The sequence below is a fragment of the Centroberyx affinis genome, unplaced genomic scaffold (assembly GCF_046629955.1).
Source record: "Centroberyx affinis isolate AG114_WGS23_722 - 3 ecotype Tasmania unplaced genomic scaffold, CSIRO-AGI_Caff_v1 ptg001969l_1, whole genome shotgun sequence".
Classification (NCBI taxonomy): Eukaryota; Metazoa; Chordata; class Actinopteri; order Beryciformes; family Berycidae; genus Centroberyx; species Centroberyx affinis.
Genome location: NW_027280319.1, coordinates 169,641 through 182,369, shown reverse-complemented (window position 1 = coordinate 182,369; position 12,729 = coordinate 169,641). Strand labels below are relative to the sequence as shown.

The 12,729-nt window shown below is 41.0% G+C and overlaps 1 protein-coding gene across 1 annotated transcript in view; it reads left to right on the top strand.

The window, feature by feature from the left end:
• The first annotated feature begins 1,251 nt into the window (after window positions 1–1,251).
• LOC139653787 (DDB1- and CUL4-associated factor 1-like) overlaps window positions 1,252–12,729 on the top strand; it is a 34,480-nt gene continuing 23,002 nt past the window's right edge. The window contains exons 1-11 of the mRNA XM_071530769.1: window positions 1,252–1,376; window positions 3,104–3,252; window positions 3,482–3,558; window positions 3,922–3,995; window positions 4,152–4,265; window positions 5,220–5,357; window positions 6,253–6,867; window positions 7,827–7,928; window positions 9,851–10,009; window positions 11,531–11,710; window positions 12,441–12,550. Coding sequence (XP_071386870.1) covers window positions 3,110–3,252; window positions 3,482–3,558; window positions 3,922–3,995; window positions 4,152–4,265; window positions 5,220–5,357; window positions 6,253–6,867; window positions 7,827–7,928; window positions 9,851–10,009; window positions 11,531–11,710; window positions 12,441–12,550 — 1,712 coding nt within the window. The 5' untranslated portion in view covers window positions 1,252–1,376; window positions 3,104–3,109. The remainder of the gene's footprint in view (window positions 1,377–3,103; window positions 3,253–3,481; window positions 3,559–3,921; window positions 3,996–4,151; window positions 4,266–5,219; window positions 5,358–6,252; window positions 6,868–7,826; window positions 7,929–9,850; window positions 10,010–11,530; window positions 11,711–12,440; window positions 12,551–12,729) is intronic.

Below are 12,729 nucleotides of genomic sequence, written 5' to 3'. Positions count from 1 at the left end.
ATTTCATTTTTCTGTGGTATCAAATCTTTTTTAATTTTTTTCAGAACTTTTGACATCAAGGAAACAGAAGTGTTAAACCAGCCTAAAACCCACAGGTCAGGGCCAAAAATGAGTCGCAGGCCTCTTTCTTCTGGGTCCACAGTGAAAGACTAAATTTACATGAGCCCTGTCTGAAAAAGACCACATGAAGTGAACATGACTTTTTTTCTTTTTTTTTTTTTTTTGTAAAGTGATGTTGATAACTCAATAAGGTTCTCAAAGGATTGGATCCATTCCGAAGAATTCACTAAATACTTATGAAAAACAAAACAAGGCCCAAATCATTCTAGTTGTAAACACAGATGCAGGTTAGGTGAATTGACATCTCCATCTTTTATGACTGAAAAATTAGCCATCAACCATAAAAACATCTTGACAGCAATGCTTGATTTTGAGATTTTAAATGTTTATTCTGATGTTGTGACATAATTGTATCTCTCCACAAGGTTTTTCACCAGATTTCTGATGATGGTTGTTTCAGGAAAGACAGAAAATCTGATCCACAGAAGGTGTGTCACTGAACCAAATGCACATCCCAGTTTAATGTGGAAATCCTCATTTTGCTGACTGGATTTGATGCTGAATCAGTGTTCCTGTATATTCTAAGCATCCTGACAGACCTGGTAGGAGTTTCTCAAATCAGAATAACAAGTATAAGCATACAGTACCTATGTCGTCTCTCACTCTCTGTCAGTGTCTCTTTAAGAAATCAGAATCTGAATGGCTTTATTAGCATGTCAAGAAGAAGAGTAAGAGTTCATATAAAAAAGTAAAGTACAAGCTCAAGTTCATACGTGCACAATTATACTTTTAACAGGCAAAAATTTACAAACATTATCACACACAAATGTAAAACAATACACTTTAGGCAATATAGAAGGGTTTTCCCAACAGTTTTCTGATTTAAAGAAAAAAAAAAGTGAACTAAATGGAGAAAGGGGAAGGCATGGAACATACAAAAACATCAGAAGAAAGAACATAAATATCAATTTTAAGCTTTTAAATAAAGATTTTAATTCAATAAATCATAGAATGAGTGAAGGATAGCATTGCATCTCATGTTTTATCTCATTACACACTCTCTCTCGTCTAGTCTCAAACGTACTAGTACTTCTGGACTACAAATCCCATGAGCGCGCTCGCCGTCCTCCGTCATCACCCGTCGACTCTGCTGGTGACGCAGCGCACGGTCGCCGGCAAAGAAGTTTGAAAACAAACGTGAAACTTTTTTTCGTAACGTTTCATGTCAGCGGTTTTCCGTTTGCCCCTTTCTGGCAAACCGAGCGGAATTAGCGCGAGCGAGGAGTTTAACTGAGAAGCGGAGGAAGCTAATACAGGTGAGAGAGAGTCTGTCAACTTAGCTAGCCGAGCCCGTTTCTGTCAGACATGAGGCTGACTGTCAACACGCTTTTTCTGCCACACGTCACTGCACTACTGACCATTTAAGACCTTGTAATAACACTTATCTCCTGGGTAATGATGTGTGACATTAACCGTTCAATAAAATGCAAGTGAACGAAAGAGGTAGCGACCTTTCCGACTCAACTCGGATGAAGACGGGACGTTGCGCCATCGGTCGTGAATTGAGCCAAGTTAGCTAAGTTGGCTAACTGTCAGCTCTCCGCCGCGTTAGCTAAGCTCACACACACACGGAGCAGACACTGTCCTTAGCGGCTAATACACTTTAGCTGTCATGGCCACCTGTTGGTGTGAAATCCCAGTGCCAGGGAGGGAGGGAGGGAGGGAGGGAGGGAAGTGACTTTCAACCCGGAATGATGGTGTTGTGTTTGAAACGGTTAGCTCTGTAAAGTCTGTGTGTGTATCTTCAACTGTCACTGGAATAGACCCACACTCAAGTCTCGTGCATGTGATTATCGGGGCGCAAAGATATCAAACAAGGAAAATGATGTTTTGATAAGAGAGTGTTGGAGAGAGAGAGACGGAGGAAAGTGAAGTGTTTGCATCTTCATCGCTGTAGCCTAGGAGCTTCTCCTCTCTCCTCCTTTCTTCTCTCCTCATTTCTTCTCCTCTCTTCTCTTCTCTCCTGCTTTCTTCTTTTCTTTTCTTCCCTTCTCCTTTCTCCTCCTCTCTTCTCCTGCTTTCTTCTCTCCTCATTTCTTCTCCTCTCCTCTTCTCTCCTGCTTTCTTATTTTCTTCCCTTCTCCTTTCTCCTCTTCTCTCCTGCTTTCTTCTTCTCTTCTCCTTCTCCTCTCTCCTCATTTAGTTATTTCTTCTCTGCTCTTCTCTTTTCTTCTTCTCCTTCTCTCCCTTTTTCTCTTCTTTTCTCTTGTCTTCTTCCTTTCCCCCATCACTTCATAATGCTGTCCACCTTGCTTCTCTCTTCTTCTGCTTTTATTTCCTCTTCTCGCTACACCTCTGCTCTCACCTCCTTTCTCACATGATTGCTTACCTTTCCATATGCCGTTTTCACTGTGTGCCGCTCATGATCCAGTCATTGAAACATACATGCATAGTAGGGGTGGGAGAACATATCAAAATTCAATATATCGCAATACAAAAATGTGACAATACGTATCGTGGGGTAGAAAAATGAATTGTGATATTAGCTCCATTTTATTCTGCTGTAGTAATCACAGATGGAACGGCTTGACCATCACAATTTCCCAAGCTCTCCATCCAAATTATATTATTGTCACTTTGTAATGACATTTTTAAATTGTTGTTTACATTCTAGCGAGCCAATGCCAAAACGAGAAAGATTTGTGTCTCAGAAACATAATTCTGCAGTCAGACTTTGTTATTACTGAACTTTTATTTATTACATTGTGTCATTGTTGTATTGAAACACAAACACCATATTGCATATATTTATATTGTGTCTTAAGCGTATTGTCCCATCCCTAATGCATATCTCTGATATTAATTTGATCTGCCATTCTCTCTCTCTCCACTCTGCACCCCACTTCCACTTCCATTTATTTCCTCTCTTCTCTTCTCCCCTCTTCCCTTTCCTCTCCACTTAACTCTTCTCTCTCCTCGTCTCCTCTTTTTAATCCCTCCACTCTTCTCCTCACTCCTCTTCCTCCTCCTCCTCTTCCTCCAGGTATTGATGGCTTCCCCAGCTGCGCCTTCACCGGCGGCGGAGGGCGTTTCGGTTCCCGTGGACGCCAAGGCGGAGCTTGCCGCCCTTCTGGACCAATGGGAACAGGCGCAGCAAGCCACCACAGAGGAGCTGGTCTCCATCCTCACCAAGTCAGTACTCATTTTTTTTTTTTTTAAGCTGTATTCTTATGGTATTTCTGTTTTTTTTGTTTTGTTTTGTTTTTTTGTTTTTTTGGGTAGTACACAGTGGAGAGTGACAGGAATCAGGGGGCTCCACACCAGACCTTCTGTCTCTCTGTCACTGAGTAAACTGGGTATTTCTAGAGTAAACTGGGTATTTCTAGAGGAAGTGACAGTGTTTCCTCTCTCGCTTCTGCAGAATCTCTGAGCTGATTGAACGGGAGACAGAGGAGTATCACAAAGCAGACCCTGATCCGTTTGATGACCGCCATCCGGGTAATTATCCATTAAACAAAATCACACGTTATTCTCATTTCTGGTCATGCAACCATTCATTTGTTCTTCCTGTCTTTCTGTTTTTGTCTTCCTGTCTGACTTTGTCTTTATCTGTATTTGCCTTTCTGTTTTTCTTTGTTTCGTTCTTTCTATGAATCTATCAATCAAAAAAAGTTTAAAAATCTCACAAGACTTGGTTCTGATCAGTTTATGTGCCTGATTTAGTAGCTGATGAGGTTATTATCATTTTTTTTTAGTTTCTTCTACTATAGATACTCCAGTCAGGGTAAAACATTGTAGCTGAAGCACGTGTTTATCTCACTAACTGGTTGTTGACTTGATGACTCCTGTGTGTTTTCGCAGGGAGGGCCGACCCAGACTGCATGCTGGGACACATCCTGAAGATGCTCTTTAGGAACGATGACTTCACTAATGCGGTGAGGACTGCCGGGGTTTTCGTGTATCATAAACTGTGGTCTGTGTAGGTTTTGCACATGTCCATCAAAGTGTAATGGAAGAGTTTAATTCCTACTCTGACAGAGTGATAGCTGGCATGAAAGTGCCTTTAATGTCTTGTGTTGTATCCTCTGCAGCTGTTGAACAGCTATGTGATGACCAGCAGAGAGCTGAGCCTCAACATGGCAGCCAGTCGTCTGCTTCAGAACATCATGCCGGGCCTGGAGAGCGCGGTGGTCTTCCAAGAGAAGGTAGAACTTATTATAAAGATCAATTATAGACTTAGTGTAATAAAAATAATAATAATAATAATGATAATAATAATAAACTTTATTTATAGAGCACTTTTTTTAACACAAGTTACAAAGTGCTTTACATGATTAAAACAAATTACAATAAAATGAAATAAGAGTAAAAGAGAAAACCACACAATTTAAAAGAGCACAGTAACAGAGGGTTAACGAAGTAAAACCATTAAAATAAAAATATAAGAATCAACACAATTTAAAGGAGCACAGCACACAGAGGATTTACAAAGGATAGGCTAAAAATCTAAAGCAATATTATAAACAGGTATGTAATCAAGAGAGATTTAAAAGATAACGCAACACAGATAAGGTGATTTAAAGAAACACCCACAGGTTTAAGGAAAGGCTTTTTTAAACAAGTGTGTTTTTAAAAGCGATTTAGACTTATTGTAAAGATAACTCTGCTTTATTAGATGGTAGACAGTGGACAGAGACAGAAAATATGGGAGAGATGGGCAGGTGACATGCAGTATAGGTGTTGGACTGGACTAGAAGCATTACTGGTATGGTCAAAAGAATCACAATACTGGAAAACTGGTTTACAATACAGTGCCATTCGTAACGATCATACTAAACCAATGCAGATAAATGATTAGGCTACAAATGTATGCTAATAGCTACTTGGTATAACAAATAGGCAAGTAATTGATTACCATAATGATGAGTAATTTAAAGAATTGCACATTGTTGCAGTTATATGGAATGCATTTTAACTTGCTGAGCCACCAGGACACCCAAGGTATTAACTGGCAAGAAAAAGTCCTAGATATCATTTGACTGAAACAATGAGATGATAATGATGTGTGTGTATATTTTCCTCATGTTGAAGTGGTTGAAAAGACAAATGTTTACGAAGACTTTACCCACCTTTTATTAAGTGTGTTTTTTGTCTGACAGGAGGGTCTGGTGGAGAAGTTGTTCAGCTGGGCCCGGGAGGCGGAGCGACCGCTGTGTGTCTACGCCACCGGCCTGTTGTCCAGAGCCATGAGCAACCAGGAAGTAGCCGCCAACTACCGGGAGGAGAACTCCCAACTGGTGGGTCACGCACACACTAAGGACATACACATATTTGTTAACATACACACATACAGGCATGTAAACTGAACACACACACTGACATGCCTTATTTCTGAATACCGCCAATAAGTGACACTTAACAATTTAGGTTTTAGTGCTGTTGTAGTTCTCCCATCATTATTTTTTTTATTTAACCTTCATTCATAATGTTGTAACCAAATCTGTTGTCTCAGGCTCTGCTGGTGTCTGCAGTCCTTTCACAATGAATACTTCTATCTTTTGCTTTTAGAAACCCAGATTTAACAGATAGGATGTCATTTGTCTTGTTGTGATTGCACTGGAGATCTAACCAAACAGATTTTTTTTTTCCAGTGTTTGTCACAAAGTTGCAAATTCAGCATAGAGGAAGTTGCCAGCTGTGTCTACAAGTGTCTCCAATTTTAGTTTACATTTCGCATAATGATGACGCATGCATTTTCATATTGCTGCCCTTAACTTCCTGTAGTGCTTCCTACACAGGCCAAGAAAATCTCTAAATGTATGGAAAAATATTGGTAATTTCTAGGTCTTGAAAAGATTCGAAATTGGGCAAAAATGTTTAGAAAAATATTGTTTAACTGTCAGGATATACATACCACTACGCATTTTCCGTGGCTTTAGATCCCCATAGTCCTCACATATTCTGATATTTGTTCCTATGAAGAAAAATCTTTATTTCTAGAATGATACGGCATAGTAGGGACGAGATGACTCTCAGCCTAAATCATACTGAACAGCAAACAAAATCATCAACAATCAATCAATCAAGAGTTTAAGGTCTAGAAAAAGTATTATATTTTGAAATAGAAGGAAGGAGTTTTTTAACCCTTTTCCTGCTTCTCATAACTTTCCCCTTCTTCCTCCGAACCTCCAGGTGCCGCTCATGATCCGGCGTCTGCGTGAGCTGCAGTCCGAAGAGGCCAAAAGCCGTTGCAGTGCCATCGAGACCCAGAATCTACCTCACAACCCCGGGGAGGAAGGCACCCAAACCTCAAGCGGCGCGCCCACAACAGACCAGCGGGAGAAGGCCGAGGAGGAAGAAGCGGGAGACGAGGAAGAGAGGAAGGAAAGAGAAGGAGAGGGCAGATCCAGAACTTCGTTCCTGCTCGGTTCGGCCCAGAAAAACGGCGGCTGTAGCGGCGTCGGTGCTTCAAGCTCGATCCGACTGCTTCCAAACCCTGTTTACCAAGCCAGCCCAGACTCCGCCCCCATGGAGACGGAGGGGCGGCAGGGAGGAGGAGGAGGGAGGAGAAAGGTGGTAAAAGAGAACGGGAGGAAGGCTAAACAGAAACTCAACTTCACCTCCTCCGCCTGCAGAGAAGACGGGGCGGAGAGGAGCGACTCCGGCGGCCAGTCAAGCAACAGCACCTCCTGGTCTGAGATGAGCTCGATGGTGATTGGCTCTAACTACTGCCTGTCGCCGCTGAGCCCGACCATGGAGCAGAGGCTCATCCTGCAGTATCTGACGCCGCTGGGAGATTACCAGGAGGTGAGGATCCAACCAAACTATACATGTTAAAGCCTCCCAAACACCTTCCCATCCCAGTCAGAACAGCAGAGAGACGCTCCATCTTCCTTTTGTAGGATGAAAACGTATCTCCTCGAGTACCTCAAGTCATCTTCTCCATATTAGATCAAATCCCCTCTCCTCAACTCACTTTAACAGCTCTTAAAAGGGGGAAAAAATCATTCTACCTCCCTCCTTAACTCTTATTTTTATTTCATTTCCTAGCCCTCCCCTCTTACATGACCATTCTAGTATCTGAGGAATATCAAGGGTCTCATGGCTGTGACCTTAGCACTCAGTATTGGTTGCCTGTGAATTTGGTAATCTAGAAAATTCAGTTTATTCGACTGTTGCACTCATTTCAAGTTGCCTTGGATAAGAGCATCAGCTAAATACCTAAAACATAAATGTAAATGCACCAAAACTGTATTTTAGTGTTTTGTCTTTGTTGGCATAGCAAAGCTTTAAATTCTTACTGTTCTGAGTGCAGGTGTGTCCAAAAAAGTCAAATAGACAATATGACAGCCAAAATTTGTGGTTTGGATAGGAAACAACATGCAGGGGACAAGTGTGTACCGTTAAGTCTTACCGGTTTCCCAGCCTCTTAGCCCCGCCTTTCTGTGTGTATCTATGGCAACAGTTTCAAACCTTTGTATGAATTCCCAGAACTCATTACCCAGCAGGCATTTATTTTCCCTGCATAACACTTGCCAGTAATACCACAATATTTTCACATGGCTTTGTGTTTTTGCACCTTGATCTGAGTATTGTATGTCTTTATTAGTCTAGTTGAGGACCAATAATGAGCCTGTTTGGGTTTCAGCGCTCACCTGCACACTCTTACCTTTTATACTCTCATACCCATTGTTATTTTATGTAAATCTCTCATTATGTATAAATCAGTTCTACTCTCTTATCTCTCTCTCTGCTCTACCATGCAGTTGCTGGCGGTCTTCATGCAGCTGGACACCAATGCGTTGCTGATGAACTACATTGACCTCAGGCAGACCAACGATGTCCAGCTCACCTTTGAAGCCCTGCTGGTAATACTGTCACTGTTCTCAAAAGCCACAAAAACATCCAAAGCTCATTTGGATAGAGGGAACGGCACAGTCATTCAAACAGTCAGTAAATCATTTAGCCAGCCAGGCATCTGTTCGGCCAGCCAGCCAGCTTGCTAGTCAGTCATATAACCAGCTAGTCAGGCAGTCTTTCAGCCAGCCAGCCAGCCAGCCAGCTAGTCAGTCTGTCATTAAAAAAAAAGAAAAATGCATCCTAAAGTCAGGTTTTGGTGTCAGTCCCTCAGAATCAAAGAGCAAGTGCTTCTTTCTTCTTTCAAGATACCAATTTCTCCACTGACATTAGCCTCAATAGACCAGAAAGCAATGCAGCCAACAGGACATGTTGCGTTTTGAGTGAGGGCCGCGGCTGCGATCACGCACACGCCCCAATGTTCACAAATAAGTTGGCTAGCCCATACGCCTTTGACTGAAAGCAACAAGCTCAGGCCCGTTCTCTGGGCGTTGTTGAAAGGCATTGTGGGAAACATAGGAGATCACTAACTGAAGTAGAATTAGAGGAGGCAGGTTGAGGGAAAGTGGGTACACCAAAACAGTAAATTACAACACTTTATCACAAATATAAAGAAAAAAACATAGAAAGCAGTCATGAGTATCTGAAGGAGAATTTTTCCTTTTAAGAGTCAGTCAGTTATTTAGCCAGGCAGTCATTCTGCTCACTTGTCATCCAGCCATCCAGCCCCTCCTCACAGTAGAGAGTGTCTGTGTGTCAGGGATAAACCAAACCTCTGTGGGTGGGGCTCTGCTTGGCTCCATAGAGATTAAACCCACCACCTTTAGCTCAGCAGTGTCTCATCTTCTGCATCATGAAACTGCTATGAAGAAAACAGACAAAGTCCATCATGCTTAGCTAAAGTTGCAGGGACTGGAATCAGATGTGTACTGTTAAAATGTTTATTAATGCAAGTAAAAACACTGGCACAAACATCAAGGCAAGGCAAACTTTTTGTATTTGTATAGCACAGTTCATACACAACGCAAATTCTATGTGCTTCACATACAGAATTTGTCTTGTGAAATGACATTAAAAAAGAAAGACAAAAATAGTAAAGATAATAATAAAAATTAGTAGGGCTGCAACTAACGATTATTTTCATTGTTGATTAATCTGTCGATTATTTTCTCGATTAATCAATTAGTTGTTTGATCTATAAAATGTCAGAAAATGGTGAAAAATGTCGATCAGTGTTTCCCAAAGCCCTCTACTGTCATAGAGGAGTAAAGAAACCAGAAAATATTCACCTTTAAGAAGCTGGAATCAGAGAATTTTGACTTATTTTTCTTAAAAAATTACTCAAACCGATTAATCGATTATCAAAATAGTTGGGGATTAATTTAATAGTTGACAACTAATCGATTCATCGATTAATCGTTGCAGCTCTAAAAATTAGAAATGTTAAGATTAAGCTTCTTTATTGTCATAAGCATAACAAAACAGCGAGAAGCAGATAATGCTAGCTATGAAATTCTTGAGCCTAGAGCTAGCCACAACAATGTAAACAAGTAAACAAAGTAAACAAATGTAGTACACTAGTGCAATATGGTTAAGTGACCATCAATAAGAAGTAATAGAAAATATAATGTGACAGAGTATAATAAAAATAAGTAAATACAACAAAATAAAAATATGTATGATATGTACACTTATTATATTACATTATTATATTATTATTATATTATATTACTTTACTTATATGTTAACAAACTATACCAATGATTTTACTGCGTTCCAGCATTAGGAGCGACCCTCTCTTATCAGTCACTGTCTTGGAACATAGGAATGAGCCTCTGTGGGTCATATTGACAGGAAGGACACCTCTGTCCTTTAGACAGCCGAGCCGTTCAGTACCTACTTGCTCTGACCATCCTCCTCCCTCTGCCTGCAGTACCTCGCCTCCCTGCTCCTCCATAAGAAGTTTGCGGCTGAGTTCATCGCTCAGGGAGGAGTCCAGAAGCTGCTGGAGATCCCCCGGCCTTCTATGGCAGCCACTGGAGTTTCACTGTGCCTGTACTACCTGGCCTACAACCAGGACGCTATGGAGAGGGTAGGGTTAACACACACACACACACACACACACACACACACACACACACACACACACACACACACACACTAGGGCTGAACAATTAATTGAAATTATATCAAAATCGCAATATGGCCTACTGCAATTTTCAAATCGCAGGTGGCGCAATATTTGTTAAAGGTGAAATGTGTGTCAAAATAATTTTAAATTAAATATTGTGGTGTTGCAGAGATGTCCTGGCCTACACATCATATTCTACAGACTTAAGAAAACATCTTTGTTTGGTACAGATCCCCGCAAAAATCACACCATAATCATTTTAATACGTTTTTCAATGAAAATGAGAATAATGATGTAAAAAATTATCATTCCCTCTAATATCGCAAATCATATCGCAAATATCAGTCAAAATAATCGCAATTAGATATTTTTTCAAAATCGTTCAGCCCTAACGCACACGCATCTAATTAATTATTTCTACTTATTGCATTCTAGTGTTCTTGTCTCTTGTGTTATCTTTGATACCGCCTTGTTTGCTCTATTCTTTTTCTATGTACTTTGCTTTTTTTCTTTTCTGTATCTCATTATTTGCTACTACTACAACCCCAGTTTCCCCACAGGGATCATTAAAGTTTCAACTAATTTAACATGCACATACTCACACTGATACCACAGATATATACTACATCCTCACTCAAACACACACACACACACACACACACACACACACACATATCCTTGTACTTCTATCCTTATGAGGACCTTCCGTTGACTACATTCATTCCCTAAACCCTAACCTTAAAACTCACCACTATCTGTCTAATGTTAACCTTTGCCCTGACCTAATCCTAATTCTGACCTTAACCCTAACCTGATATCTGTTAACACATGTGAAATCACATGTTAAATAATCAGATTGATGTTCATCGCATTGAACTGCATGGTTACACAAAAAATGATAAAACTGATAATATAAAAATATGATAAAAGTAATTTTCAAATAATACTCCCTAATTTGTTTCAGATCATTTTGTGAGATATTTTAATCCGTATTTGCTTTTTTTCATTAATTCAGACAACAGAAGTGTGTCTCACCATAACTCAATATCATTATTCTATCACAATTCGATTCTATTGAAAGATGATAAATGCTAACATTGAATCATTGCCTGGTTGAATCATTATGGTTCTCACAAGGATAGAAGCACAAGAGCGTACACACACACACACACACACACACACACACAGAGTTTAACCCTGTTTTGGACCTTTCTATTAAGTCTCTGCAGTAATCAGCAGCCAGCTGTGTGGCAGATATGGTGCTTTTGTATTCTTAAATGTCCTTACCCCAAGTTCAACCTCTGGAATATTTTGAAACTATAATTCTGTGTTCGTTCTGTGCGTTTATACATGTGTGTTTGTGTGTGTATTGTCCTAAGCTTTAACTGTGTGTGTATGTAGTTGTAGCGTACTATCAGGCATGTTGTCCTAAGCTTTAACTCTATGTTGTGTGTGTGTGTGTGTGTGTGTGTGTGTGTGTAGGTGTGCACGCTCCCGGACAGCGTGCTGTCAGACATGGTGTCCTACGCTCTGTGGCTGCTGGAGTCGTCCCACGCCTCGGGCTGCTGCCACGCCACCATGTTCTTCTCCATCTCCTTCTCCTTCCGGGCCGTGCTGCAGCTGTTCGACCAGCAGGACGGCCTGCGCAGGCTCGTCAACTTGGTGAGTGCGAAAGCCGTTACCGTGACGTTCTTAAAGGTGCAACGTGAAATGAACTCCCAATGACCTTTACTTCCTGGACAACAGAGTATCTTTGCTGGTGACCTCATGCTGCACTAGTAGGCGTAAATGTGAATTCCAACCAATAAAACCATCACAGATTTTTCAACAATCCCACCCCTTCACCTCTCCCATCAAATAAAACTGCCTTTCTTTACCTGACTGATATTCCATTGGTTTAGACTTTTGAATGATCCCTCACTGCGTTATGTCCCGCCCCGACAGCCTGTTTCAGCAGGAAATGCATAAAATCAAATAAGTAAAGATGCCGTTTCATTGGGTCTTTAAACATCAATATATCATTGTCAATTTAATTGTGAAGTGGAGTACCAGAAACAAATTAGGCCATGATGGAGACAATTGGTACCTTCTATTTCACACCAGTGGGATTGTTAGAGCTAGTGTTTCTCAAAATTAAGACTACATTTCCATTTCAAGCATCTACCCTGCTGAGGCGTCCTTGAGCAACAACACTGAATCTCTTCCAGTGTGTGTGTGTATGTGTGTGTCTCTACAGGGGATCAGTAGAGTTTCACAACAAAACCTTTTTTGCTTTTAAAGCTATTTAAGCTATTAAAGAAACAAACCACTTGATGATAAGGTCACTGGGGAGGGACTTAAAGTCTTAATTGGATGTCTTTGCATTCTGAAGAGTCTCCCTCTCTGCCTCCAGGTCAGCACCTTGGAGATCCTGAACACTGAGGATCAGGTTTCCATAATGAGCGATGACCAGGTCTTCTCCAGCCGACAGACGGCCAAACACACCTGCATGGCCCTGCGCAGGTATCTCTCTCTGTATATCTCTCTCTCTCTCTCTCTCTCTCTCTCACTCACTCACTCACTCTCACTTTCTCTTGCACTCTCTCTCTCCCCTCTTACCTTACATTCATACCAAAAGCAAAAGAAAATAATTTAGAGGTGCACAAATGCATGGAGATTCAATGGAGGGAGGCGAACAGAGT